Source organism: Suillus subalutaceus (assembly GCF_016647625.1).
Source record: "Suillus subalutaceus strain FC151 chromosome Unknown DFJ58scaffold_2, whole genome shotgun sequence".
NCBI classification, from domain to species: Eukaryota; Fungi; Basidiomycota; class Agaricomycetes; order Boletales; family Suillaceae; genus Suillus; species Suillus subalutaceus.
In genome coordinates this window covers 717,346-743,967 of record NW_024540251.1, presented here as the reverse complement: position 1 = coordinate 743,967, position 26,622 = coordinate 717,346, and the positions used below count along the sequence as shown (strand labels likewise).

The 26,622-nt window shown below is 49.4% G+C and overlaps 9 protein-coding genes across 9 annotated transcripts; 1 reads left to right on the top strand and 8 right to left on the bottom strand.

Moving 5' to 3' along the window:
- Window positions 1–1,261: 1,261 nt before the first annotated feature.
- DFJ58DRAFT_649244 (Mus7/MMS22 family-domain-containing protein) lies at window positions 1,262–6,816 on the top strand (the record flags this gene model as incomplete). The annotated part of the gene is given in 9 exon segments (XM_041381519.1): window positions 1,262–2,110; window positions 2,339–2,660; window positions 2,678–3,533; window positions 3,646–5,597; window positions 5,652–5,938; window positions 5,987–6,142; window positions 6,194–6,319; window positions 6,367–6,577; window positions 6,626–6,816. The coding sequence occupies 9 exon segments, from the start codon at window positions 1,262–1,264 to the stop codon at window positions 6,814–6,816; spliced, it is 4,950 nt and encodes a 1,649-aa protein (XP_041250963.1).
- Window positions 6,817–7,087: 271 nt separating this feature from the next.
- DFJ58DRAFT_649299 (Mak16 protein) lies at window positions 7,088–8,355 on the bottom strand (the record flags this gene model as incomplete). Its single annotated transcript, XM_041381521.1, has 5 exons — window positions 7,088–7,751; window positions 7,803–7,915; window positions 7,975–8,078; window positions 8,122–8,237; window positions 8,294–8,355. The coding sequence occupies 5 exons, from the start codon at window positions 8,353–8,355 to the stop codon at window positions 7,088–7,090; spliced, it is 1,059 nt and encodes a 352-aa protein (XP_041250962.1).
- Window positions 8,356–8,506: 151 nt separating this feature from the next.
- Window positions 8,507–10,481, bottom strand: DFJ58DRAFT_694412 (zf-ZPR1-domain-containing protein; the record flags this gene model as incomplete). The annotated part of the gene is made up of 6 exons (XM_041383432.1): window positions 8,507–8,985; window positions 9,043–9,246; window positions 9,298–9,441; window positions 9,490–10,115; window positions 10,174–10,294; window positions 10,344–10,481. The coding sequence occupies 6 exons, from the start codon at window positions 10,479–10,481 to the stop codon at window positions 8,773–8,775; spliced, it is 1,446 nt and encodes a 481-aa protein (XP_041250961.1). The 3' UTR covers window positions 8,507–8,772.
- Window positions 10,482–10,669: 188 nt separating this feature from the next.
- DFJ58DRAFT_740861 (uncharacterized protein) lies at window positions 10,670–12,720 on the bottom strand (the record flags this gene model as incomplete). The annotated part of the gene is made up of 2 exons (XM_041387106.1): window positions 12,414–12,720; window positions 10,670–12,350 (listed from the first exon to the last, which is right to left on the bottom strand). The coding sequence occupies exon 2, from the start codon at window positions 12,338–12,340 to the stop codon at window positions 10,670–10,672; it is 1,671 nt and encodes a 556-aa protein (XP_041250960.1). The 5' UTR covers window positions 12,341–12,350; window positions 12,414–12,720.
- A 276-nt stretch (window positions 12,721–12,996) lies between these two features.
- DFJ58DRAFT_865990 (uncharacterized protein) lies at window positions 12,997–14,541 on the bottom strand (the record flags this gene model as incomplete). Its single annotated transcript, XM_041394172.1, has 1 exon — window positions 12,997–14,541. The coding sequence occupies one exon, from the start codon at window positions 14,539–14,541 to the stop codon at window positions 12,997–12,999; it is 1,545 nt and encodes a 514-aa protein (XP_041250959.1).
- A 309-nt stretch (window positions 14,542–14,850) lies between these two features.
- Window positions 14,851–16,360, bottom strand: DFJ58DRAFT_182730 (uncharacterized protein). The gene is made up of 4 exons (XM_041379083.1): window positions 16,026–16,360; window positions 15,923–15,979; window positions 14,954–15,862; window positions 14,851–14,902 (listed from the first exon to the last, which is right to left on the bottom strand). The coding sequence occupies exons 1-4, from the start codon at window positions 16,208–16,210 to the stop codon at window positions 14,887–14,889; spliced, it is 1,167 nt and encodes a 388-aa protein (XP_041250958.1). The 5' UTR covers window positions 16,211–16,360; the 3' UTR covers window positions 14,851–14,886.
- Window positions 16,361–17,029: 669 nt separating this feature from the next.
- On the bottom strand, window positions 17,030–18,960 carry DFJ58DRAFT_835936 (MFS multidrug-resistance DHA1 sub-family; the record flags this gene model as incomplete). Its single annotated transcript, XM_041392264.1, has 8 exons — window positions 17,030–17,067; window positions 17,248–17,433; window positions 17,500–17,998; window positions 18,041–18,200; window positions 18,250–18,384; window positions 18,444–18,604; window positions 18,661–18,726; window positions 18,781–18,960. 8 exons carry the CDS (start codon window positions 18,958–18,960, stop codon window positions 17,030–17,032), a joined length of 1,425 nt encoding a protein of 474 aa, XP_041250957.1.
- Window positions 18,961–19,459: 499 nt separating this feature from the next.
- On the bottom strand, window positions 19,460–21,523 carry DFJ58DRAFT_755477 (MFS multidrug-resistance DHA1 sub-family). Its single transcript, XM_041388066.1, has 9 exons — window positions 21,118–21,523; window positions 20,992–21,057; window positions 20,775–20,935; window positions 20,581–20,715; window positions 20,366–20,525; window positions 19,907–20,317; window positions 19,808–19,886; window positions 19,694–19,758; window positions 19,460–19,612 (listed from the first exon to the last, which is right to left on the bottom strand). Exons 1-9 carry the CDS (start codon window positions 21,295–21,297, stop codon window positions 19,508–19,510), a joined length of 1,362 nt encoding a protein of 453 aa, XP_041250956.1. The 5' UTR covers window positions 21,298–21,523; the 3' UTR covers window positions 19,460–19,507.
- Window positions 21,524–21,587: 64 nt separating this feature from the next.
- DFJ58DRAFT_865981 (uncharacterized protein) lies at window positions 21,588–24,931 on the bottom strand (the record flags this gene model as incomplete). Its single annotated transcript, XM_041394171.1, has 15 exons — window positions 21,588–22,099; window positions 22,150–22,305; window positions 22,358–22,483; window positions 22,547–22,733; window positions 22,811–23,011; window positions 23,063–23,184; window positions 23,219–23,346; window positions 23,389–23,538; window positions 23,595–23,613; window positions 23,636–23,708; window positions 23,738–23,801; window positions 23,876–24,118; window positions 24,144–24,513; window positions 24,570–24,672; window positions 24,730–24,931. The coding sequence occupies 15 exons, from the start codon at window positions 24,929–24,931 to the stop codon at window positions 21,850–21,852; spliced, it is 2,394 nt and encodes a 797-aa protein (XP_041250955.1). The 3' UTR covers window positions 21,588–21,849.
- Between the last annotated feature and the right edge of the window lie 1,691 nt (window positions 24,932–26,622).

Here is a 26,622-nt window from a genome sequence, read left to right as displayed (position 1 = left end):
TGTCAATCACGATGAGGAATCAGAATAGTAGCATTTGAGAACATGGACATATGAATGACTGCACATTGATTTGATGTGATCGTCAGTGTTTGCATCGGGACGCCTACAATAGACTCGCAGCTGCTACTGTTATCGATACCACTTCTTCCCTTCCTGCCCTTTCCCGAGCTACCAAGGTGCCTTCCTCAATCGGCCCTTGAAAGAACTGCAGTAACTAGCTCTTTGCGGTCCTCCTAGGGATAATATCGACACTTGACATGCTGTGAGGTGATGGTTTGTGAATTAGGTGTCGATCATGTGAGATTTGGTTGGCAGACAGGACTAGTGCCGATATAACAGGAAGCCAAAACTGCTATTAGGTAAGTAATTATACGAGGTCACAATCACGTGATGAATCACGTCGCGTGTAGCTGTCACACTGACTTCGACCTTGTCTCTTACAGTTATCACTGAATCCAATCCGAATTCTCTGCATGGACCTTGATGAAGTCGTGGACACATCTGACGTTGAAGAACGCGAATTTGATGTCTCAGAGGCAGATTATTATACCTGTTTCTCCCCCAAGAAGACGCAACTGAATTCAGGACCTGCCACCAAGTTGCATGGGAGGTTTAATGACAGGCAAGAAGGTCGACCATCTCCACGGAAGCGTGTCAAGGTAGAGCCATATTTTTCACATCAATCTTATTGCGGTGCTCATTGCTTCTCAAGACAACTCATAGCGAATCCGAGTCGCAGGTGATTGTCGATCTTACTTCGTCGTCCCATGCATCGCCTGTGAAATCCACCACATCTTCTGCACTGCATGCAAGCGCAACGCACTCGCCAATGCGGGCTGCGTTTAACCCTGCGTCCAACCTATCACTTCCAGCTGTCGATGCATCATTGCACAACGAGACTCGATCCACAGATGTCCATGAGCCGAGTTTCGACGACCTAGGTATTTTCCCCTCACTTATTCCAGCTGAATCTGAAAACTTGTTGCACCATCCTATTACTTCAGCCGATGGGCAACAACAGGCTGATACCCAGTCACCGCTTCCTGATTCCTCTCAACTTCAGCTAGATGATGCCCTCTTCCCCTCATCGCCCGCTCCTATGACGTTTCCTTCTCAAGCTCAGCACGAGGGACTAGCTTCGAGTCCGTCCCCTTCCATTTCGCGCCCAGCAGACTCGTGGTCGTTATTTTCTTCTCCCCCGGGGCCCTCAACGCAGTCGTCCCAGTGTCCCATTCCCCAAATTATTCGTAAGCATGCTCATATGCCCCGAGAAGCGCCACCACGCACTCCACATCCCTCTGGTCATCGATCTCCGTCCCCTGACGAACTGCTTCTAATCTCTCCTGAATCCCGCTCAAGGCGCCTGTTGACCCCAATCACCCCAATAACTCAAGACCCCTCATCCCCGGCTGTACAATCGCGGGATCGATTACCACTCCCGCCTCCTCCACCTGTTCCGCCGTCACCACCTCTCGTTATCCCCGAGGACCCGGAACCAGTCAGCCGTTACTCCCTTCGCCGCAGGGAGGCACGTCAGCTTCAACCGTACGCGTTCGACAAGGCGCAGTACAAGGCGCAGATGAAGGCAAACCCCGATGCGATCGTGAAGTTTGTGAGTCCTCAGCGTCGCGAGATGCATGGAGAAGATGGGTCACAGTGGGCGGATGGGCAGACGCAAGGTGAAACACAAGCAGAGTATATCTTTCCTGTTGACAATCCAGAAGAGGACCGAGATTACGTGGATGTAGAAGGAAGGAGGCGAAAACAGCGAGTCACCATCGCTGAAGTTGATCGTGATAACCGTGAACGGGAGGAAGGATGGCTCCCCGAGGCTCTAAGAGATCTCTCTGAAAGCGACGAGATTGAAGGGACAGACGAAGTTCGTAAGTTGGTGAGGGAGGCGAAGAGGGCTCGGAAGAAGGCCGAGGCTGAGGCAAAGAAGAGAGAGAAGGAAGAAGCTCGCCTGAGGGCACAGGACGAGGCAGACGCTAAAGAAACTGCCAAGAAGAAACGTCTGAAGAATTTTCCGCTGGAAGCGTCATCGTCAAAGCAGCCTGCTGCGGGTCCATCTTCAGCATCCTCGAGACGGTCTCCATCTCGCTTAGATGAGGTAGGATTCATTTGGAAACACTTGTTATATGCTGACGTGCTGGATATCTTCCATTTTAGTGGTCCCCGCCAGTCCTATCCAGGCTTTTAAAGGGAAAGCAACGTGCTACACCGTCTCCTTCCCGCTCGCCCTCGCCCTCACTTTCCCTTCAAGTTCGTCTTTCACAGCTTAAGTCTCGTTCGCCGGCAAGGAATCCCCCTCTGGCTGACGAATACGAATCTCAACAAGATGACGATTACGACTACTATAATTTCTTCGACCACAACGACCAGCAACTCGATCAATGCGGAGAATGTCAACCCTGATACCGACAACGATGCAATTGAAATTCCCTCGGCACCATCGACACCACCACACTCTTCGTCTACATTGCCTGACGGGGACAATCACTTGGATTTGTCCGATGATTCCCCCGCCCGTGAGCCCCGCAAGGAGTCCAGCAGTCCTTCTCCCGAAATTTCCTCCAAAGATCGTAAACGTTTTCGCCTTCTGCAGCGTATGATGCCTGCCTGTTATGATCAAGAGGCAGCTCGAGCGGCAAGGTTCCCAAGTGAAAACTCTAGCCAGTACGCAAAGGGTGCGTTCTCCTACGCCAGTCTGATAGTGGCGACGAGCCCTTGAGACCTGGACATGCGCGCGCCCGAATGGGTGCTGGTGGTCGTGACGTTATAATTCAGGGTGACCCTGAGAGCTCGGACGTCGAAATTCCTAAAGATAAGGACACGGATGTTGATGCTGAGGTACCAGACATCGTATCACAAGTTCGTCGGCGGGCGTCTCCCAAAGTCAGATCAAGATCCCCGGCTATTAGCATCTCTTCCAGTTCCGAGAGTGGATCGGAGAGTGATGGCGAGGACAGCGACGGTATGATTGACGACGCACGGATCGACGCGTGGAGCCGGAGTCGCCGACCTATGCGCGAGAAGAGTCTGATTGACTGGATGCTTACGCGGACTAGGACTGTGGGTGGTGCGAGAAAGCAGAGGGACAAGTCAAGTCGGAGGCCCCGAGGTTCTGGTGTAAAATCACGAGACCTGGGTGAAAGCAGGGCTGGACGCTCAAGGCCAAAGCTTAACATTGTAACAGGTGGTGCGCGAATGGGCAACCAGACCCTTCTCTCGTTCCCCGCCGTTTCTTCTGATCGTGACCACCGCTCTCATCATTCACATCATAACAAGGTCCACAAGCGGACAGAATCGACAATACCGGCGGAGCACGAGTCCAAGGCACTACGAAAGGAACGGAGAAAGAAGAAGCGTAAGCAAGCCAAGGGAGAGCTCTACAGCTTCCACCAATCTGGCACGCATATTGCGCGAAGGGGTTTGCGAATTGATCTGGGTGATGAAGGATTCCATCAGGCACTGGACCCGACTTGGAGGAAGGAGATGGATAGGTGGCAAAAGCAACCTGGATCAATGCGGCAGTCCCGCATCTTCGATTTCATCTCGAGTTCGTCGAGAAGATACCCAATCTAAGCGCCAGAAAATTCCATTTTCGCGTGTTGATTCTAAGCCTCAATCTGGTGTCGAGTCCAGTCAGGATGAACGCCAGAGAAAATCACATGCTCGGCCACGTCCCCCACCGTCCCGCGTCGATTCGCGTCAAAGCCATGTTGACCTTGATATACCACTAGATCAGCCACGCGAACGATCGTCACCTGTGCGGAGGAAGGGTTATACCGACGTCCACGAGTTTATGCATGCTGTAGATCAACGGACGTTGTTGACCACAGTCGACTTGGGCATTGATTTTTTGCCCTCAGGGATTGCGTTCTCGGCCGGAACATATATCGGCCGCGGGTTTCTTCACCAGCTAATATGCCTCGTCACAGGGCACGCTCAGCCTGTTGCTCCTATGCCATACGTTATTCGAGGGTTCGACCTTGGACCTGATACATCGGTGCATGTCCTTACGACTGTAATTGCACCCTTGTGCGACCAACTTGCGGATGACGTGCTCAAAGGACACGAATGGACGGCTGTGGTTGGGAAGGATTGGGAACTCACGATGCGAACGGTGTGCCAGTTGGTATCATGGCAGTGTCTCAGCATCGACGACCAGGAATTCAGTTCGTTGGAGCTCACGGTACACGAGACTATGGGTTCTCTGGTGGCGCGGGTGTTGGAGGCAGATATTCATCACTTCTCATTGCTTGTTTGCTGGTTTGCAGTAGAGCTCGCTGCCCGAATCATGCACGCTGCAAGGACTCGGCGAGGGTCATCAGAGACCCGAGAGTTGTTCAAATTCGCGCTCTTGCTCATGCGGCCTCTATCAGATGTAGACCTCCGGGAGATTCTAGCATCGTTTAAGGAACCCGATGGCCCTCTGGAGATCACCTCAACTCCCGTTCAAGCTGTAGAGTCATGGATATGCCTCTTTCACCTCTTGATTAACTGCACGTCTGAGTCTCCTGGCAAACTATCATCAGAGCCATTTTGGCTGTTGTTCAAGCAGTTGATCCAAGACGAAGCATCATCGTTCACCACTGCAGTTGAGGCAAGCGAGTACGTTTGGCGGAACATATTCTCTTTTTGTGCGCTCTCGCAGTTCTCTGTGCACGGGATGTCAACATCCCTCAGTAGAATCGCACCTTCGTGGGAAACGGTTTTGGCTACTCTGACGCTCATCTCCCTTGTTGCCGATCCACAGAAGGATGCACTCACACATACTGCATCCCTGAACAAACGAGACGAGTACGTCTCCGTCGTCGCTTCTCGATGCTTCCTCCTGTGGAAGAGTTGGCATTGGAACTTGGACAATGCGATTATAATGTTCAACCACCTTGTGGAAATCTTCCGGAGTCGTAGATTTGCCAGCCTCCGCCACGAGCAGCCTAAATTTATGCAATTCATGGTGCAAAGGGACATATCCTTGCTTTCGGTACAAGACAGGGGCGATAACGTGTTCGAGGTGCTCCTCAAGATGATCGTACAAGTTGCGCAGGCGGACAGCACAAGTGACGCGGAGAAAAAACAACAGAGTATACAAGTGAAGAAAATGCTGAACATGGTCGTCCCAGTTGGCTCGGTGTCATCGACAAGGGCCGTTCAGCCAGCTGGGCAGGAAAGTTCTATGCTTTTCAACCGACTTAATGCTATGGCGGTCGCTATTCATCTTGATCCCTCCATCTCCAACGTTCGACACCGTGTTGGGCAAGCTCGACGATGCGTCAACTTCAAAGATGCACACGATTTTACCAGGGCTGTGTGCATCCGAGGTATTGAGCATATTTGTGCTGTTATGCGTCATCACCGCGTGCAGCTTGGAGAGATTCTCAGCTGGCTTGCCGAGGTTACCGGCATTCTACTGGATGAATACCAGGAGGCGCGCATGCTAACAAATAAAGACAACAAGAATATTGTGAAGAACAAGACGGTGGAGATGGTCAAGAGTCTTCTCACGTCGGTTGTTCGCATGATTGAGACATGCTCACTGGACACTACGGATGAGCGATATGAGTATCCAGATCCTGCCTTTCTTGAGGGACGTGAGTGGTTCACTAACGTCAACGAAATATTCCCTGACTTGCCTTCCTCATCAGCATGGGTAAAGGACGTCTTCAGTCCAAAAAATCCTATCGCCATAGAAAATGACTCGAGTGCTGCGTGCCAAGAGATGGTGTCAGCTTTTCTGGATGCTCGAATGAGGGCATTACCCCGGCCTACCGCACCACCAATATCACCGAGTGTTGATAACCAGGAGAGCCAGGACGAGTACGACAAGTTCTTCATCGATTTGAACGACCCTGAAATCCTAGCTGCTCTTGGTGACGAGCCTGCACAAACTTCTGGAATGGAGTGGAAGCGGAAGGAAGAAGCGGTTTGCAAGGTCGCTCTCGTTGTTCCTTTCATATTTTCCCTGACTGACAGGTTCCAGGTCTGTGGACCGCTGGCTTCAGCAATATTCCGGGTTGTTTGCAGATACGTAGTCGACTCCCCCGCGCCAAGTACAGTCGATAGTCGCCGTGAGACAGCTGATAGATGGATTGATTGTTGGGTAGGAGTCGGAAATGTGTTGGTTCAGAATGGATCGGTTTGTTTCGATACCTGTTTCGACTGCTGCTACTCAGCTCTCCCCTTTTAGAGTTGGAAAAACCACATGCACCTTGGACCTGAATCATGGGAGCGGATACCTGATCCCTTGTGGCGTCGCCGAGTTGGTCTTCGATTCTGCCTCGCACTTCTCAGACTTGACTCGAAGGCTTACAATGTAAGTCGAATTTTTATTTCTCATAGAAAAATATTCATCGCCTGTAGGCATACGAGGACTACTTTATTGAAGTCCTCCTCGCATGTACTATCCCCTCCAAGACGACAATCGAACACGAGTATGCATCCATCGTATTCACTCTGGATGGTCTTCGACACCCACTTTTACATGGCGTGCTGGCTGAGCCGTCTACCGGATCATCTACATTTGAGATATCGCTAGAAGAATATTCGACAGTCCGGCAGACGCTGATTGAATGTGAGAATTTATTCATCAGAGTCAAATACTTCGCTCATCGTCAACCAGCGGTATTCGCCAATCTTGCTGAGCGTTTGCAAAATAACATGGACCCTGTTAACTACAAGTATCTCGGCTTCTTGGTTTCTATGCTCTCGGCTATGAGAGACAACTATGAAGTTCGTACAATTGCCCTGATGTCCGATCATGGAGTTAATGGCTTGCACACCAGAGCCTATTGTCTGGGGAGGAACGAGTAACCTATGCTGAGTTTTGTCGAAAGGTTTTTAGATCGCTGTTGAGCAGGAAGGCACTGGCATTTCAGCCACGGTTGTCAGAGCTCATTCAATGGGGGAAAACAACAATGGCGAGAGCGGGTGATGATGACGGTGATCAGCCTATGGAGAGCTGATTCATATCTTTCGACGGTAATCAAGATCGCTCATGAATCCTGAATGTGGTTGCTCGTACTGCAGTGGAATCTATATGTATGTGTGTAAAACAGCTGAGGGGCCAACAAGTCCCCAATGGCTACCAATTGGCCAATGCGGACCTTGTGAGTGGCACGCTCTCCATTTCTCGTTCGATTTCCACTTCCACCCTCGGGCCTCCTGTATAGAGTAATGATAAGTCACTGGATATCGAAATCAGAAACAACGAACTTCTCCCTGGCTTGGCCAATTTCTTTCTTGGGGGTGCTTTTGCTGTCGGCTTGGTTTTCCGCTTTCCAAGGACGGTTTTGGACGGTGCTTGATCTTCTGGTGAGCTGTCGTCGTCTGACTCGTCAACCCCACTCTCCTCTGCGCCTAGTCCTCCGTCTACTACATCTTCCAGATCGCTCAGTTCATCATCCAAATCACCATCTTCGTCTCCACTGAAATCACTAACAAACTCGCCTCCCTCTGCGTCCCAGTCCTCCTCCATCTCCTCCTCCTCTCCATCCGTCTCGTCATCTTCCATATCCAACTGAGCACCAGCATTCAGTTCTTTCTCCTTTCCACGCTTTTCCCGGTCGAGAATTGTTTGCCAGACATTTTCGTTGACATTGAGTGGCGCATCACCGTACGCTTTTGATTTGAGCCGCTCGATCAGCTCTTTTTCGATGGATTTTTCAAGGTGGGCAGCAGAGAGAGCCTTGCGTTCCCGTGTCGCTTCGCGCCTATCTAACTTCTTTTTCACGCCCACGAGCTTTGGCCTGAAATAAGTGTAAATGAGGAGTACAAGGTCACACAAGTTGGAAACGCACTCCTGCCGTAGTTTTATTCGACGCATTTTGATAAGATACTGGGTTATCTTCGTGACACGCTGTTTGCATTTGTGAATAGTAAAGTTTGGCCAATACTTGAGCTCTTTATCGATCTGGATGACGCAGGCATTACACGTCAATCGAAAGTAGCTTGAGCATAGAGTCAATTCACCTGCTCTAGTGCCTTGGAATAGTCTTTTGACAACTCAATCTTCTCCCACATATTTGCAGGTGTGTGTGCCCGCTCAATCGTTTTCATATACAGATACAGCACACCTGGGTGGACATCAATCATGACATATAACATTGGATCGAGTACACTTGCCCTCATTCTCCCTCACCGTCGCATACCGTGAGTTCGCAAGTGGACATGACTGCCGTGTACATAGACCCGTGACATTGTACTCGTTCCGGCAGAAATTTTGAGTGACAGTCCTGCAGCATGTATGATGAGTGAGGTTATGCGGGGTTCATCATGGCGATGAACGTACTTGACTTTGTACGAGCAGAATTCATGGCCAATTACGGACCATATCACGTCGTCGCTCTGCATTTTTGGATACGTTCAGCGTCCGAAACGTGATCACTGATTAGATGCAAAGGACGTTTACGAGGCAGAACTTTCGGGTTGCAGATTCCAGAACTTCTGAAATGGGTGATCGAAAATTATCATTGATCACGTGATACTGTCGAACGCGTTTGATAAATTCAAATTGATTAATATTGTTGTTTTGAATTCAAACCAGCCCAAGGCCTCATCGGCATCACCGCGACGCCCATCAGAAGCCCGTACTCTAGTTGCAGGACAAATAAGAGAAGATGCAAAATGTCCATGTAGTTCCGTAGGGTGTCCGCCTTGAGTTGTGACGGGCTGGTGATCGCCCAACGCAAGCCATAGACACTGGCAATTATTACGTTCATACTACTATGATGACGGGCCAAGCAACAATCAACCGTCTGCACATGACCTCTAACTTTTAGTATCACCATCCTTCGTATCATCACCACCATACGATTCCACATTCATGTCATTCAGTCCAAGATCTTCATTATGCTGCCACGTTCGTTCGTATGTGACGATCTCCATGTTCGGATCTGGATCGGGTGCATATAAATTCTGTACGTGTGAGTTCGCCAGGGGGTCATCTAGAATCAAGGTGAATGGTATCTCGGCATTCTTGACCTAGTTGCAAAGATGAAAATGAGAGTCGCGTGATGGTAGAAAAGAAAAAAAACATACCTGCTTAAGCTTTCTTAAGAACTCCTGGAATTCGGCCCTGTCATCGACATCTACGACCCCAGAATCCCCTGCGTTGAATACTTTCTCAGTGAGTTCCTCGTATACTTGATCTAAAATGCCTTCTAAAGTCGTGAAACGTCCACCTAGTGTGCCGGGGTGAAGAACGAGGTCTATCTCCGGTATGCTGAGACCGCTCGTGTCGCTCTACAGGACACTATTGAATCAAAGGATCTAGAAAAAACAGTATGCACTTACTTTAAGTATGTCGCGGCTGAGGTCGTCTCTATCTACAACCTTCAACGTAATCTTCTTGCCATGCTCAGAAATTGCAGCCCCTGACTTGATCTCATTATCCCGATATCCGCAGTCGTCACAATTAGTTGACATTATAAGGGTGTCCTGGTGGGGTTGTCAGGGGTGCAGGTTCAGTATGCCTTCGATACACACCTTGAAATAGGGAATAGAAACTCTCTTCATGCGCGTGATAAGTGGTCGTCCGCAACGCGAGCAGATTCCAGGGAACTCGAACACTTCCTCGTTTAAACCCTCTGATTCTTGTTCCGCCTCGTCTGCTGCATTGTCTTCCGCGTCTTCCGCAGGAGGTGCCAATCCAAGCTGCCGGTTTTGCTCAAGCGACCGCTCATATGTGCGCATGTTCCACTTCAGATCGGACATGCTGCCCACGAACTCGAGGAAGGAATTCCCAGATGGGTCGTCTAAAGTGATGGTAATTGCACGTGCGACTGGATCCTCGTTCGATAGTTCTCTCTTCTCAAACTTGTCCTTGCCTTCGTCTTCGTCTTCAGTATCGGCAATGATCTCCTTGAGACAATCAATGATTTCCTGGATTTTAGCATAGGCGTTCTCGTCCTGAATGCGTCTGAGTGGCTGCTGTACGCTGAGATCCGCGACGATGTCCCGGAGAAGACCCTCGACAGTTGTAAGCTGCCCACGGGAAGGCGGAAGAACCAGCTGAAACTCGGGGATGTTGATACTACATGCTTCGGAACGGATGAGCTGGCGGTCAAGGTCACCGCGGTTAAGAACTTTTACTGTGTACATAGTACCCTCAGCTGTCTCGGAGATACAATGTTAGGAGGTAGAAGTACAGGAGATGAAACGAGTGCGCACATCTGATCTTCCCCGCCGACTGGATCTCATTGTTTGAGTGGCCGCAATGTTCGCAGCGGAAACTCATCACAATGACTTCCCGGAAGAACGGGATGGATGTGAGCATCATGCGTGTTACTCCCTGACTGACGTGAGTATTCCACCGGTAATCGGAATGTTTGTAAACCTACCTGCTCCCCACATTGCATGCAAAGAGACTCGATCTCTTCGAGTGGTCTAGCGGAGATATCTTCATCTCCGGCATGGGTTTTATCAACAACGTCTGCGATAGGAGGGAAGAGTTCGGATTTTTCTTCGATTTGAGCCATGTGCTAAAAGGTTAGATGGAGAAAAGGGGAGGAGATTCCGACCAAGTTCTATATAGTCTCCCCTAAACAGACCTTAGTCATGAATTTCGAAGCCTACAATTATGTAACATGGATTTCCTCGAGACAAGATCCATTTCATTCAGTCTACTAAGACTGATCGTAATTTGTCTAGATGTAATACATCAAAACTAGTCCTCCGAATGCGCATCGGCAGACGAATCTTCTGAATCATCCGAGTCCAAGCATGTGGGACAAATACAGCCGCCGTGGCTGTTCATCAACACATCTTCATGCCCATCCCATTCAACATATGCAATTACTCTCTCAAGGAGTTGCACATTTCCTTCCGTCACATTCCTGCAGTCCATCAATCCGAGTTTTTGTATGCAAACATCACCTTTGGCTCGCATTCTGGCAATCTCCCGAAGGTCTCTAAGTTCATCGCATCCGATATCGGTATCATAAATATCCAGAGCACGGAGTAAGGGGCAGGCCATGGACACGCCTACAGGCATGAGCGCAAGGATAAAGCCTGCAATGGATGTCCTTCTCAGATTGACACTTTCAAGCTCCGGAAGGTGGGCGAACCCTGCGCGCCAGAAATCTTGCGAGAGATCAAGGGAGGTTGATATATACAATTTTTGGATCTTGTGATGCGGGACCATCCGACACATGCCAAATATGATGGCAGAGTCGCTAGCATATTCGAATTGGATGGAGAGTCGTACTATATCCCTGTTACGAATGTACGCCAATGACGTGCTGAATTGGACACTGACTGTATCGTCCGTAAATTTGGCATGCAGGGACCGAATGATGGGAAAAGATCTGTCAGGGTCCTTGTGGATGGCAGAAAATAGATCAGAAAAGCTTTGTGGGCTTTCAATCTCTGTGAGGCATAGAGCGATGCTGGCATCAACAGGAAGGACTAGGTGTGAGAAGAGGGATACAGCGGTTCGGATGGCGCAGCCATTCAACACTATCCTTCTCAACCGAGTGAGCGGAACTTGGTCGAAGAGCTCGGTGTCCTCAGAAATTCTGGACGACAGAAAAAGTGTAAGCAGCTCCAAATCAGGCATACGTTTCAGAGCTGAGTGGAGCTGCGACAGGGTAAGATGAGGAGAAGGCCCGATTTGTCTCAAATCTAGTGTCTGAAGCCCGCTAAAAACGTGCGATGTCAAGATGAATGCACATTCTGCCAGCTCGACGCTCCGAAGTAGAGGGGCACGTCCTTGAAAAATGGAGTCTGATATGGGCCTGACGGAAATTCTCGGATCATGGTTCCCCAGGACCTTGTAATTGAATATCTGAAGCAACGGGGCGGGCTCCGATGATAAGCAGTCCAAAATGAGATCGACAACAATTGAGAATGTGCACAACTTGAGGACTTTGATTCGAGGCAACTGCGAAAGAAGTTGCACCAGTGGCCAATATTCTGGCGAGGACGGTTCATTGTATATGACAACCAAAGCAGCTTTCTTCGACCTCTCAAGCATGATGGGTACCCAAGGAGCAGAGAGACAGTCAATGTCGATGAATGTCCAAAGACTCGGGCACTCGAGGGCAACTTGGCGCCAGTGCCTGCAAACGTGTGTGACTATCATTAGAATAGGAGCACCACCACGGCGGGGTATGCCCGTATAAATCTTGAAATTCCCCTCTTCTACGAAGTATATGAAGATATTCACGAGAACCTCGGGTGGAAGGGAAAATATAGAGGCAAGAGCATTCCTGCGAGAGCGAAGGGCGCTCAAGGACGCAAATAGTGCAGCGATATCTTTGTCTATGTCTGTGCGACACTGCTCAACGAGGGTGGTTCCACCCCTAGGAATGATGTCTATGGAAGTGAAAACCATCATCAAGTAGGACCTACGTAGTACGGGAGTAGTCGGTCAATGAAAGGGGGACAATCATAGTCCTGTCTGATCTCACCGATTCTTACGGTCAAAAAAATGTACTTTCGGAATCTCTGAGTCGTTGTCCGAAGGTCTCGATGATCGGGTGCAAATTCCGAACGAGTAGTAGGATAGTCTCCCTGTGCCCTTCAATCGTAAAATGGACGAACTAGCTGCGTGTATGATTATGTGTTGAATGAGTTCTCAAGCTTCAAGAGTCAAGACAGGCAGTTCCCACGTCCGCCCGAGCGGCGAAGCTTTCCAAGTGGTCGACATAAGGCGCTTATGACGAACTTGAAGCTGCCCTTCTTATTCGTCTTATGTGAGTTTGTGCAAGACGGCCCAGACGGGGCACGTGATTTTAATTTTTGCTAGCCATTCTACTAGCGCAACACTCAGCTGGCTCCCCTAAACAGACCTTAGTCGTGAATTTCGAAGCCTACATAGTACATACACTCATGTGTCACGGATTTCCTCGAGAGAATATCCGTCTAGTATATTTCATTCAGTCTAAGACTGATCGCAATTTGCTTGATACATCAAACTAGTCCTCCGGATACGCATCGCAGACGAATCTTCATCCAAGCTTGTGGGACAAACACAGCCGCCGTCGCTGACCATCAACTCTTCCCGGGCCATACCCAATGATCCCAATCAACATCTGCAATCACTCCCTCAAGGAGCTGCACATCTATTTCCGTCACATTCCTGCAGCCCATTATTCTGAGTTTCTGTATGCCAACACCACCTTTGGCTCGCATTCTAGCAATCTCCCGAAGATCTTCGGGTTCATCGCATCCGAAATTGACATACTCAAGATCCAGAGTACGGAGTAAAGGGTAGGCTATAGACGCGCCTACAGTCATGAACGCAAGGATAAAGCCTTCAATGGGTACCGAGCTCAGAATGATACTTTTGAGTTCCGGAAGGTGGGCGGACCCCGCGCACCAGAAATCTTGCGAGAGATCATAGAGGGTTGATATAGACAAGGTTTGGATCTTGCAATGCAGGACCATCCGACACATGTCAAATATGATGGCAGGGTTGTCGTCATAATCGAATGAGATGTAGAATTGTATATCGCTGTTAGAAATGTTCGCCGATGACGTGCTGAATTGGACACTGACTTCATCGTGAAGATGGGCATGCAGGGACCGAATGATGGGAAAAGATTCGTCAGGATTTTTGTAGATAGCAGAAAATAGATCAGAAAAGCTTTGTGGGCTTTCAGTTTCTGTGAGGAATAGAATGAACTTGGCATCAACAGGAAGGATTAGATGCGAAAAGAGAGATACAGCGGTTCGGAAGACGCCATTCAACTCTATCCATCTCAACCGAGTGAGCGGAACTTGGTCGAAGAGCACGGTGTCCTCAGAAATTCTGGGCGACAAGTCACAAGAAAGTCTAAGCAGCTCCAAGTCAGGCATACGTCTCAGAGCCGAGAGGAGTTGCGACAGGGTAAGAGGACAAGAGTCAAATTGTATCAAATATAGAGTTTGAAGCCCGCTAAAAACGTGCGATGTCAAGATGAAGGCACATTCCGCCAGCTCAACGCTCCGAAGTAGGGGGGCGCGTCCTTGAAAAATGGTGTCTGATATGGGCCTGATGGAAATTCTCGGATCGTGACTCTCTAGGACTAGGCTGTATTTGAATATCTGAAGTAACGGGGCGGGCTGCGACGATAAGCAGTCCAAAATGCGATCGACATCAACTGAGAATGTGCACAACTTGAGGGTTTTGATCCGAGGCAACTGCGAAAGAAGTTGCACCAGTGGCCAATATTCTGGCGCGCGCGGCGCACTGTATATGACAACCAAAGCAGCTTGCTTCGACCTCTCAAGCATGATGGGTACCCAAGGAGCAGAGAGACAGTCGATGAATGTCCAAAGACTCGGGCACTCGAGGGCAACTTGGCGCAAGTGCCTACAAACGTGTGTGACTATCATTGAAGTAGGAGCACCACCACGGCGGGGTATGCCTGTATAAATCTTGGAATTCTCTTCTTCTACGATGTATGTGAAGATAGTCACGAGAATCTCGGGTGGAAGGGAAAATATGGAGGCGAGAGTATTCTTGCGGGAGCGAAGGGCGTTCGAGGCAGCGATATCTTTGTCTATGTCTGTGCGACACTGCTCAACGAGGGTGGTTTTGCCCCTAATGTCCATGGAAGTGGAAACCATCATCATGGAAGAGTAGCTAAAATTGTAATAAAAGGGGGACGGGTTTTGTCTAATCTCACCGATTCTCACGGTCATAGGAAACCGTAGGATACCTTTGTCCTCAGCGAGCTAGCGTGTTGTTATTTGTCGAATGAGTTCTCAAGACAGTTTATTTTGCAGTTTCCATGTCTGCTCGGACCGCCGAGCGGCGAAGCTTTCCAAGTGGTCGACGTAAGGCGCTTATTGCCCTTCTCTTCGTCTTATAAGCTCACAGTGTAGAGGGAACACATGATTCTTTTCCCTAGCCATTCTATTAGCACACTCAGCTAGTTGTCTCGCGACCGCCACGTATCAACACCAGCAGAATCTGTCGAACACTCTCAGTTAGTCCCTTTTTTTGGATAGCAGGAAGACTCACTTCTCATTATACGCCCACTCTACGTTTCCCGTCGTCCCAGGTCCATACCACACTATCTGTGGCAAGTGTTCATTTCGTGTGGACGTCCGCCCACCCGTCTTCTCCGCAACTTCTTTCAATCCTACTCTCAAATTCCACACCTCTACTTTCCCAATTCCGCTTCGTCTAGCCGCCTGTTTGATCTTCGCAATCAGCCCAGGGAACAACTCTTCACTAGCACAGAGTCGCGTGACGATTAGCGTTGGTGGAGGTGGTCTCAAGTCAACGCTCCAGCTCGCATATGTACCTGGGTCGCTCGTAGACTCTACGCCCCAGAATCCGTTTGCCATGGAAAAATTGGAGGCGAACGTTGACTTTGTGATATGGAACCCGCAGACACCATCCGTTGGCAGGTATGTCGCGAATGCCGCCGGGCGCTCCACCTTGTATGAGCTGTCGCTCGTTGGTATGCTCGCCAGCTCCCTCCTGATCCGAACGGCATCACGCTCCCAAAGCCCGTTCAGCTGCTCTTCCGTCAACCACTTCCATCCCTCATCATCACCTTCCTCTGTGCCCACCTCCCAAATAGTCGAGATTGCTCCCCGCTTCTCCCATCCACCCCCTTTACCTCCAGGGCCAGCCGACCGGTAAAACTCTTCCCCAACATCACTATACAACACCGAGAATAGTCCATTACCGGCATCCGCTACCTCTTCCGGCGGTGCACCCCATGCCTCAGGGAATTTAGGAAGATTGGTACGCGATGCATTTACCCAATGCAGGAGGCTCATCATATGGTTTGCGTAGCCCCGCCTGCGCTTCGAAGGTGGAGTGAACACGCAGGCGACACCGTAACAAGTTGCTTCGTGCACTGAGTTGGACTCAAGAGGGGAGGAAGAGGGGTAAGCGACAAGGCCTGTGCGCTTGTATCTGTTCCCATAGACGCGCGTCAGAAATTGCTCGTTCGTAGAGGGAACTCGAGTCGCTTACGTCTCGCAGGCACTCATAAAATCAAGCGTTGTGGGGTCGTTCCGTGGCGCCAGTACCCTTCTCTCCCGTTAGCTCCCTTTTACCAGCAAAGTGAGGCGCTCACCAAGTGATCCATTTTCCATCCTTGGCGTGCTCGCCCGATTCCATCGTCGCATCTCGCGCAAGGAAGTCTGTCAGACTCAGAGCACCACCCCATTGCGGAAAAGTCCGGCGCCGTGACTCTTCAGTTTGCGCACTCGTCGCGCGGAAGAGCGAGAGCGATGCAAGATCTACCTTAGGTTCTGCCATCGGAGATATACTTTGCAATATGAGGAGCGTTAATTGGTGAGTGAATATATTAAAGATAATGGGGTTGCAGGAGCTCTTTATATCTCTATCACAACCTCACCTCTCACCCATGTCAGGTGCGCAAATCAATAAAACTTATCCTGACTTATCATCCTTCACCAGAGTTATCACACGTGGTGCACAACTCGTGACTGCACGCGTGCCGGCCTTCCACCAAATTTAGTTCACGCTGCCACCGTTGCAGTACCGCCACTGTCATTCGGTAACAGGATGCTGCTATACATGTACGGTGCTGACTATCATGTGTCCTTCTTGCCAAGTTGCTTTGCTGATTCACTCCCTGTCACGCATTATATTCCTCCGGAAAAATAGAAAGACGGGCCGTGATTGCTATTCAAGTTTGGAGCGACGAATCTTTTGTCTGATTTTGACACCATATTCGTCGCTCCATAAACATGTTTTCACTTTCTTTATTCTTGTTTGAGTTTGCAGGCAAAGCTAAACTCAAGGTTCTGGTTATTAATATGACTACCTTCCTCGTCCATCTAGACCAAAATAATGTTCAGAGTGGGGGTGAACACCGAACTACCCGCCTCGGGATTCGTATGTGGTGTCTAGGGAAGACAATCCCTCTCTTAGGTCAGTAACTCAGATAAGATTTTTCATACGAGCATCCGGTCAACCTCGAGCCCTGTGTTTTGAAGCAAAATGTGGGACTCCCTAGTACGTCAGGACACAAACTGCCTGAGAGGACGCTGTAGAGGCTAACATGTTCAACTACGTCTGTCCTGCAGCCAATCTCATGTTGACAATTGATGTTCAGAACAGGATGCCGTCATCTACTTTCCCGCCAAAGACTGGAATAATAAGTCATCGCGAGCCAGACGGTCTGGAAAGTAGAGTTGGGGAGGTCCTCGAACGTTTGGTTCGAGACTACCGCATCAACCAGACAAATGAAATTCTCTTCGTTCTGAGCTAGTCAGTTCACATGGTGCGAGGTAACAGGATGCCCACGCTCATCGCCAAGAACACCATACCTACCATTACACAATATACCAGATTTCCTCCAAGATACTGTCTCTCAATACTAATTGAGAACGCGGAGTTGGCTGCAGCCGGTCCAATAGCGCGCATGACAGAGACGACCACTTGCGCAAACCCGTTTGTCGCGCCCACAGACGCTCGGTTAGGAGAAGCCGCAGCGATATACATAAACGAGACGGCTTCCACAAAACATCAGAGATATCAGTGAGAGAATGACAACGACAAACCATATGCGCAATGCGTACAACTCGTAAGAGCTATCTGCAGGGCCACCAAATACCATACACTCTGAACAATGCCACTAGACCTCGCTAGCGTATTCAAGGCCGGGTAGAGAGCAATCATAGGCAGGGCGCACGTCAGGGCGAACAGCCAAAGTTTTTTTGCACCCATGATATCATGAAGCTTGGCAAAGATTAATAGCTGCATTACGCCAATTGCAGTTCCCTGGACCGCCAGGATAGTTCCAATGGCTGGAGTATCGAGCCCTAGACCACCCAGCGATATGGGAGTAGCGTAGAACACGGGTTGTACAGTGCGAAATGCCATATCAACAAGGGCAATACCTGCGTAGCCTCCGGTTGCGACGAATACCGGACGAACGAAAAGAGCTCGAATGGGGACGGGCTTATCGCCGATCGAAGATGATACTGGTGGGGGTTCTAGAGCGGCTAAAGGAACAGTGTTGCGCTTTTTCCAAGGTAGCAGTTGGCTAATGTTTACTTGGGGAGTTGAGGTCTGCGACTGATATGAAGATCCATCCTGTCAGACAATGGGACAACATACCTCCTTCAAGTAAAGAAAAATGAAAATCCATGTCAACGCTGATATCGCGGCAGGTATCGCGCACGGCAAGAAATATGGATATTCCTTCAGAAATTCAGAACCTCCGAATATATTAGGGAACCTATCCGCAGGTCGCGCAAGTCCTCCACCAATGAGTGGCCTAAGATTGTGTCAGTACATGTAGAAAACGAAAACTTCGGGGAACACACCCAAGTGTGGCACCGCTGGACCAGGCAAGAGGAACGAAGGCCCATGCGCGGGCCATATTAGTGGAATCCGTCATTTCAGCCGTTACACTCTTGATAACACCAATGTTTCCATTGAGTGCGCCAACCAGGCAACGACTGTTACAATGAAATGTGAAGTGTGCCTCAGAAGAAAATAGCCAAAACACAAGACAGACCTTATCACCAAGGTCCAGAATGTCTTGGACAAACCGAAGCAGAGCATTGAGAGAGAGATTCCGAATAGTCCAATTAGCAGGACAGGTTTGCGACCGATATAGTCAGAGAGACGACCCCAGTGGAACATGGTGAGCGCTTCTGTCACAAAGAACAGCGAGTGCTAGACCACAACGCTGAGATTGCCGCAATGAAAACGCTCTCTATTTATCCACTTACCAACAGCCCAACATAAAAAGAAACGAGGGCTTCATCTCCGTGGGTGATCCCAATGTCACGGATGAGCTATAGTAATCAAGTTATGACTCTCTATTTGAATCTTCAACGCTAAACGCTAACCTGAGGCGCAAAAGGTGAGATAACTTGCGATGTCATTGGCTCTGCAATCTGCGACACCAGGACCATTGAGAATTGACGCCATGGTAGAGGCGTCTGTGGTTTCTTCGCCAGCGCATTTCCTTCTGATCGAAGCAAAGGAGTTTCCTCGTCCAGCTGCTGAGACGTAGGATCAGAAGACATGAAATGATGGTTGCAGAAGAATGGGAGACGATGTGATGATCCATTGAGGTAGCGTTCTTATTGCATGAGTGGTGTACGTATAACCTGTTAGCATTTCGTAACCTGTTAGCATAGACTCTGCAGGGCTCCCAATCGATTTCTGATACCTCAGTACCCCACTCAATTCTTAGTTTATTTTGCCATTTCATATTTCTCCAATTGGATGACTTTCCGCAGGCTCGAAAAATGTTGAATAGATTATCATTGGACGATAGGTTATACGGTTCGATTTGCCGATCAAGTTGCGCAACTTGAAGTCATTGTGGTCACAAGCGGTTGCGTACTTACCTACATGGAAGACGGACCGGATCATTCTGGCCTGACTCCGACCGAAGTCATGGCTAAGTGTACTAACTTAGTAAAAGGAAATTAAACTCGATCAAAATCTGTCATGATTAGATGCAGCCAAAAAGGAGCGCGAAGCACTCCATTTGTTCCTATGCCAAAGGCACAACGAGTGTGGGGCTAGTCGCATTGACCCAACAAATAAGACTCGCTTCGCTCTAAGCTAGTTAATCCACATAGTACGAGGTAACAAGATGCCAACGCCCGTCGCCACGCACACCATACCTACCATTACACAATATACCAGATTTCCTCCAAGATACTGTCTCTCAATGCTAATTGAGAATGCGGAGTTGGCTGCAGCTGGTCCAACAGCGCGCAGAACTAGAGACGATCACTTGCTGCGAACCCAGTTTGTCGCGCCCACGGACGCTCGGTTAGGAGAAGCCGCAGCGATATATATAAACGAGACGCCTTCCATGAGCACATCAGACATATCAGTGAAAGAATGACGACGACAAACCATATGCGAAATTCGTACAGCTCGTAAGAGCTATCTGCAGGGCCACCAAATACCATATACTCTGAACAACGCCACTAATCTCGCTAGCGTATTCAGGACCGGGAAGAGAGCAATCATAGGCAGGGCGCACGTCATGGCGAACAACCAAAGTTTTTTCGCACCCATGATATCATGAAGCTTGGCAAAGGCTAATATCTGCATTACGCCATTTGAAGTTCCCTGGACCGCAAGGATAGTTCCAATGGCTGGAGTATCGAGTCCCAGACCACCCAGCGATATGGGAGTAGCGTAGAACACGGGTTGTACAGTGCGAAATGCGACATCAACAAGGGCAATACTTGCGTAGCTCCCGGTTGCGATAAGTACACGACGAACGAAAAGAGCTCGAATGGGGACGGGCTTATCGCCGATCAAAGATGATACTGGCGGAGTTTCCAGCGCGGGTGAAGGAACAATCGCGCGCCTTTTCCAAGGTAGCAGTTGGCTAATGTTTGTTTGGGGAGTTGAGGTCTGCGACTGATATGAAGATTCATTCTGTCACACAATGGGACAACATACCTCATTCAAGTAAAGAAAAATGACAATCCATGATAACGCTGACACCGTGGCAGGGACCGCGCACGGCAAGAAATATGGATATTTCTTCAGAAATTCAGAACCTCCGAATATATTAGGGAACCTATCCGCAGGTCGCGCAAGTCCTCCACCAATGAGTGGCCTATGATTGTGTCCGAGTCAGTACATATAGAAAACAAAAACTTCGGGGAACACACCCAAGCGTGGCACCGCTGGACCATGCAAGAGGGAGTAATGCCCATGCACGGGCCATATTAGTCGAATCTGTCATTTCAGCCACCATGCTCTTCATAACGCCAATGTTTCCATTGAGTGCGCCATTCAAGCAACGACTATTACAATAAGATATAAACGCTGACTCAGAAGAAAACAGCGCAGACACGGGACAGACCTTATTACCAAGGTCCAGAATGTCTTGGACAAACCGAAGCAGAACATTGAGAGGGAGAGCCCGAACAGTCCAATTAGCAGCACAGGTTTGCGCCCGATATAGTCAGAGAGACGACTCCAGTGGAAAATGGTGAGCGCTTCTGTTGCAAAGAATAGCGAGTGCTAGACCATAACGCCGAGATTATCACAATGAAAACGCTCTCTGCATTTCCACTTACCAACAGCCCAACATAAAACGAAACAAGCGCTTCATCTCCGTGGGTGATCCCAATGTCACGAATGAGCTATGTATGGCATGATAAAATTATGACTGTCTATTTGAATCCTCAACGCTAAACGCTGACCTGAGGCGCAAAAGGTGAGATAACTTGCGATGTCATTGGCTCTGCTATCTGCAACACTAGGACCATTGAGAATTGGCGCCATGGTAGAGGTGTCTGTGGTTTCTTCGCCAGCGCATTTCCCTCTGATCGAAGCAAAGGAGTTTCCTCGTCTAGCTGCTGAGACGTAGGATCAGGAGACATGAAATGATGATTGCAGAAGAATGGGAGACGATGCGATGATTCATTGAGGAAGCGATTTTATTGTGGGCCGCGGCGCGGGTTCAGGGTCCAAGCTTGTTATCAGGATCATCATGATTTGAGGGTGAACGTTTGAATACTATAATCGCCGGGCCGTACATGCTATGATCTAGCAGGAACTTTATAATTGCCAGTGGTAGAGCATAGTTCCACGAGACCAAGAGTAACGTCGAAGAACCTCGAAGAACCTAGTTGTTCCGAGATTCTCACGTGTTCTTACATAGATTCCCGCGGCGCTGCTAGCATGCACGTCGTCGTCGAGCACAACGTCGAGGCAGGACCGATCGCATTTGCAAGTACCCGCATATTTACAGGAGATAGCACAGAAATGCACCTGGCTGGCCTAGTATCTACTTGATATCTGGTACAAATACTTTTGAAATTAGTCCCTCCACGAATACCAAGAAGGGTTTTGTTTTTTGCCTGCATGAAATACTCAAGTCCCTGAAAACCCAGATTAGGAAAGTGAATTATCAGGCTTCCAACCGTATGGCATCAACTGATATCCACGTGTGCGGCGTCAATCACCTCCAGCTCCTCCCCCTCAATATCAGCAATATCAATAAAACTCTGCTCGATCGCGCGTGCGTACGCGCCCATCTTCCACATGTCCCCTATCTTGATGTTAGCGTGGTCGAATGCAAATGCGACAACAGGGTCGCCAGCCTGACGCTCAGATACAGAAGGTGGCATCTTGGGGTAGCGAGCCGAGAAGTGTGTAAGGAGGATGTTTTGTGCGTTCATGCTGTTCACAAGTTGTACAAAGGTCTGTGATCATATTGCAGGGAAACGCACCTCTTGCCTATATCGATTGCCTGTCCAAAGGTGCTGTGCATCTTGGCGCGCGCCATCTCAACTTGATCATTGGCCATGGTGGCTTCATGGATCAGCAGAGTGGCTCCAGCGCCTGCCTGCACGAGCTTTTGGGTTGGGACTGTATCACCCGAGAACCTGAGGAAGCGCTGTAAGTAACACAACAGGTGAAGAAAAAGCGATGCCGTACACGACAGACCACCCATCCAAATGCTTGACGATTAACCCATGGCACCTCGCGCGATGCTCCACATCGACGGTATTTATTTTCTGCAATCCAAGCGTTTTGCACAACGCTCCTGCCGCAAGCCTCGATCTTTACATTAAGAAAAGAAGAAAACGCGTCAATATATGAGAAAGTCAGGAAGCTCAAACTGACACCCACCCCTTCTGATCTTGGTCACCATAATTCCACCCGCCCCGTCCCTTGTTTCGCCAATGAATCTCATCACTCAGGATAGGTATCACACGGGCCCGAGCATCTTCCGAGAACCCAAGCTCCTCAAGCGCGTTATAATCCCGAAGATAGAGGAATATCATGCGATTGCTGATGAGGTAGAGTGGTTCTCTCCGGGGGCGGATCGAGCTTTTCCACATATCAAAACTTAGCACCAGGATATCATCAGGGTTTGAGTAGGTATACGTACATGCTGTCTCATCGCCAAAATCTTTGCGAGACCAATGTGGTGGTCGCCGTGAATGTGGCTTATGAATATGCACTTTAGGCCCCTCAAAACGTCCCACACAGCAGTTCCATAGTTCCTGGAGAGTTGCCCCCATGTACCCTCTCCTGCATCCAAGAGAATATACCCTGCTCCTGGGATACATACGAGTGTACCAGAAACTGTTCAAGTAATTCAGTTGGGTTTCTGAGGTGAAATGGAGATGTACGAACCATTTCGGTACTTGCTAGGTATGGCACTGCCTGTTCCGAGCGTAACCACCGTGACGTCCTTACCTATGACATCGGGTACTGTAGCCTCGTCGACGTGTGCTTGTGCCTCGGAAAATTGTGTTCTCGCAGCGTCAGAGAGTGATGGGGGCTCGCCACACAACTGCGGCGGGGTGAAAAAGATCATTTGCCTCCGCCTCAGAGTCTCGTAGTGGTGGTCGTGGCGGACGGATGTCGATGATGGTATGCGCACGCATACAATCAGTATTGGGATGGGAGGTCCGTCGCTACCACAATTATAAAGATAAGTGACAGATCGGGAATTGGACAAACTTACTGTCGAGAGCTTTCTTAGCCTCTAGAGAGTATTTGGGCACGGGGAAAATGTTGCTATCCAGGTAGTTGAGCCTTAGCTGGTTGAACGCCGCGCTAGTAAATGTGATCGGATCTGGCACATAGTCTCTAGATGCAACGATATGCTGCTCTTTATCACATCAGAACAGCCCAATGCACAGCCAGAACAAGAGGCACTCACGTGTACATTGTCCTCGAACCTTTTCATGAACGCCTTATAACCGCTCATCCTCAAATACATCATTGCCACAAAGATGAAATACAACCCTCAGCGCATGATCTTTCTTATCCGGCCCTTGCCCCAGTATTTTGAGAATGCGCCACTCTCAAACCCCTTGACGAGAGGAGTTATATGCGCAGTGCTGGGCGCATCCAGTATCAACACGACCTGTAATTCGATCAGCTCATTGACTCCCACATTGAGAACGACTGGTTGAAACATAGCGTGAAAAGGAAACGCACCCCAGGATCTTCACTAGCACCTACGACATCACTCGGTCCCACACTTCTCTCCACTCCATCTTTGCCCACTACAAGTACCGTCTCTCCCCTTGCAACCCGTGCACGTAACGGCCCAGCCTTCAGACCAAGTGCCTCCGCGCGCTTGACATCAAACTTTCCCCGAACCCGCGGACCAACCACCGCATATGCGAGTGTTGCACGTAGATTGCATTGGGGGTAATGAAGGTAAGGGACGGTTGAAGCCTGACGGTTGGGACACATGTTCGACCTTCGCGGACGAAATAGCGGGTTTGGCGGCAGACCCAGGAAACATTGTGCGCACGATGTGTCGAAGCCATTCCTGTGCCATGTCGCCGACGAGCGTGGTGGGATCGAAGTCAGGGTGAGATATGACTTCCTGTAGCGGCGGTGCAGAAGGAGAAGGTGAACGCTTCCTCTTTCCCGATTTCTTGTTGACGACACTGGTTTCAGAGTGCAGCGGTGTGACCGATCCCGAGGCCTCCAGTGATTGATCCTCGACAGAAACAGGTAATGCGAACACAGAAATATTATCGTCCTTGTAGATGGGTATATCGTCAGGTGATTCATCCAGGAGGCGGGAAGTAGGTATTTCGATCGGGTTCACGGAGAGGTTTTCCCTATGCTGATAGTGTTAAGAAGAACCATTGAAGCTTGAAGATCAGAACATAAGGACCTAAATGTGTATTTACGCATAACTGCCATGAAGTGCAACAGCCCGGCTGGCCCGGCAATATTGAGGCTAGTAAGACCCGAGTCCGCAAAAGTCATCAATAAACCTGTCGAAGAGACGATCGGCGTTTGATACGCTTGTACATGATCAGGATCACACTCACCTGGAAGGCCGCTCGCTCGCTGAGTGCCTACAGAAGTCAAGAATAGGCCTCTAGTCTTCTTCCAGTTCCTCCTGCTCTGGAGAAACGCGCGGGTAGTATTCTCACCGACATTAAAGATGTACTTCGCAGAGTCAAAGGTGATGACAACAGTAGGCTCTGTATCCGAGGATACGGAACTGAGGACTGACGCGTTCCAGGACATGGGCACTGACAGTGATGAAGATCGTGAAAGGAATCGTACCGAAGAGTAATGAAGAGAACGAGTGATACGGGATAGTATATACAGGTTACGACGACATGACCAGATAGCCAGACTGAGTGAGACCTAGTCAAACTAGGTTTTCAATTAGATGAGATCACAGCACAGTTTTCGTGACTCTCCTAGCCAAGCAGCAGAAAATAACGTTTGAATATTAATGCTTACGCAATGGACGTAGCTGGTGGGCTCGGTAAATTGCGGCAATTTGCCGCACGGCACAGAATTTCAGGGTGGTACATAGGGAAGTGAGACTTACAACATAAATTGAACCTGAGCACAGATGTGATGAGCATGAAGGGGACGGAGAAGTGGTACAGATAGGTCTGCTTTGAAAGGAAAATAGTCTAATACACATGCATGTAGTATCACATATACGAAATACCAATGAAAACTGCTCAGATCCCTAATCTTCGGGGAAAACATACAGCTACAATATTTCTATCGTCCTGATGTCCATCAGGTCTCCAACAGAAGCCATATCTTTGACCTGTGCAATGATATCACGATCTGACACGACCCTCTTGTATTCTCCGCGGCGCTGCCGCGCTAGCAAAAATGCGCCAAAAGGCTGCCCAAGGCGAACAAGTAGCCGCAATGCTCGCGATTCTAAGATTCCACATCCTGCTTTAAGAGAGAACGGCTAAGTGAGTTGTCTGACGGAGAAGAAGGCGGCATCCAATAACCCACCTCGCTCTCCGTATCGTTTAGCAGATCTGCAGAATCTGGTAGTTCGAGGAGAGACGGGTCCCAGGGACGGACAAGCACGAAGGTTTGTTGAGTGGGCCTTGTCCGCGAGAACTGAACAATCAGCTCTTTGGTTGTGATCAGTAGGTCATGAAGTCCGTCTGCCTTGACTTCATATCGAGCCTCCTGGGATGAACCATAGCTCAAACTGACGTCTGTGACACGGAATGCGATGCAAGGCAGATGCAAGTCTGCAGTTCGCGAAACGAGCAGCGCTCGTGTTATCAAGCCGGTCGTAAAGTTTCGAAGCCAAATCCACAACCACGAGATTTTTTTGCAGTGAAGAGATAGTTGTCTGAATCTCATCTTCGGACAAAGATGGAGGGGCGCATGAAGGAGTGGTATAAGAGGTGATATGGGCTGGAAGACAGCTATTGAACTCGGACGGTTGTCCGATCCAGTCCAGGACAGTGATGTCACCCGAGCGAGCCACGATCTCCTGCAGAAGCCGCCCAAGCGCGTTCTGCTTCTTCTCGCCGTAGATTACAGGTAAGTGGACATCGAAGACACCAAATAGTGAGTACGCGATGTCTTCTTGCAATGTAGTGACACGCGACGATGCCCATTGAAGTCTCTGTCGTGCGTCGCTCATCCCTGGACAGAAGGAGATCAGGGCTCGTGCATCTATGCCCGTCGCATCCTCCAACTCCTTCATGATTGCAGGGGACTCTTTGTGGTTGGACGAGCGATCGTCGAGATATAATGACCAATCCTTTTGATAAAAGATGACAACTTTCGGAGCGACAAATTCTTGAAAAGTCCATCCTCGCTTGTTCCAAACACTCCGTGCTAGTGCACCGGGCTGGGATGAAGGAGGGACATCGCCTAGGTAGACGATGGTAAGCGCTGAGTGGCGGTACCAGACGAACATGGAATTGACTGATTCTTGA

Bases quoted from the DNA above. Each gene is read 5' to 3' on its own strand.
- DFJ58DRAFT_182730 (XM_041379083.1), bottom strand. From the start codon at position 16,210: ATGGCAGAACCTAAGGTAGATCTTGCATCGCTCTCGCTCTTCCGCGCG. The intron at 15,980-16,025 runs GTGAGCGCCTCA...ACGGGAGAGAAG, and splicing joins GATGGAAAATGGATCACTTG to GGTACTGGCGCCACGGAACG. The intron at 15,863-15,922 runs GTAAGCGACTCG...CTATGGGAACAG, and splicing joins TTTATGAGTGCCTGCGAGAC to ATACAAGCGCACAGGCCTTG.
- DFJ58DRAFT_755477 (XM_041388066.1), bottom strand. From the start codon at position 21,297: ATGTCTCCTGATCCTACGTCTCAGCAGCTAGACGAGGAAACTCCTTTG. The intron at 21,058-21,117 runs GTCAGCGTTTAG...TGCCATACATAG, and splicing joins TCTCACCTTTTGCGCCTCAG to CTCATTCGTGACATTGGGAT. The intron at 20,716-20,774 runs GTCTGTCCCGTG...TTATTGTAATAG, and splicing joins TTCTGGACCTTGGTAATAAG to TCGTTGCTTGAATGGCGCAC.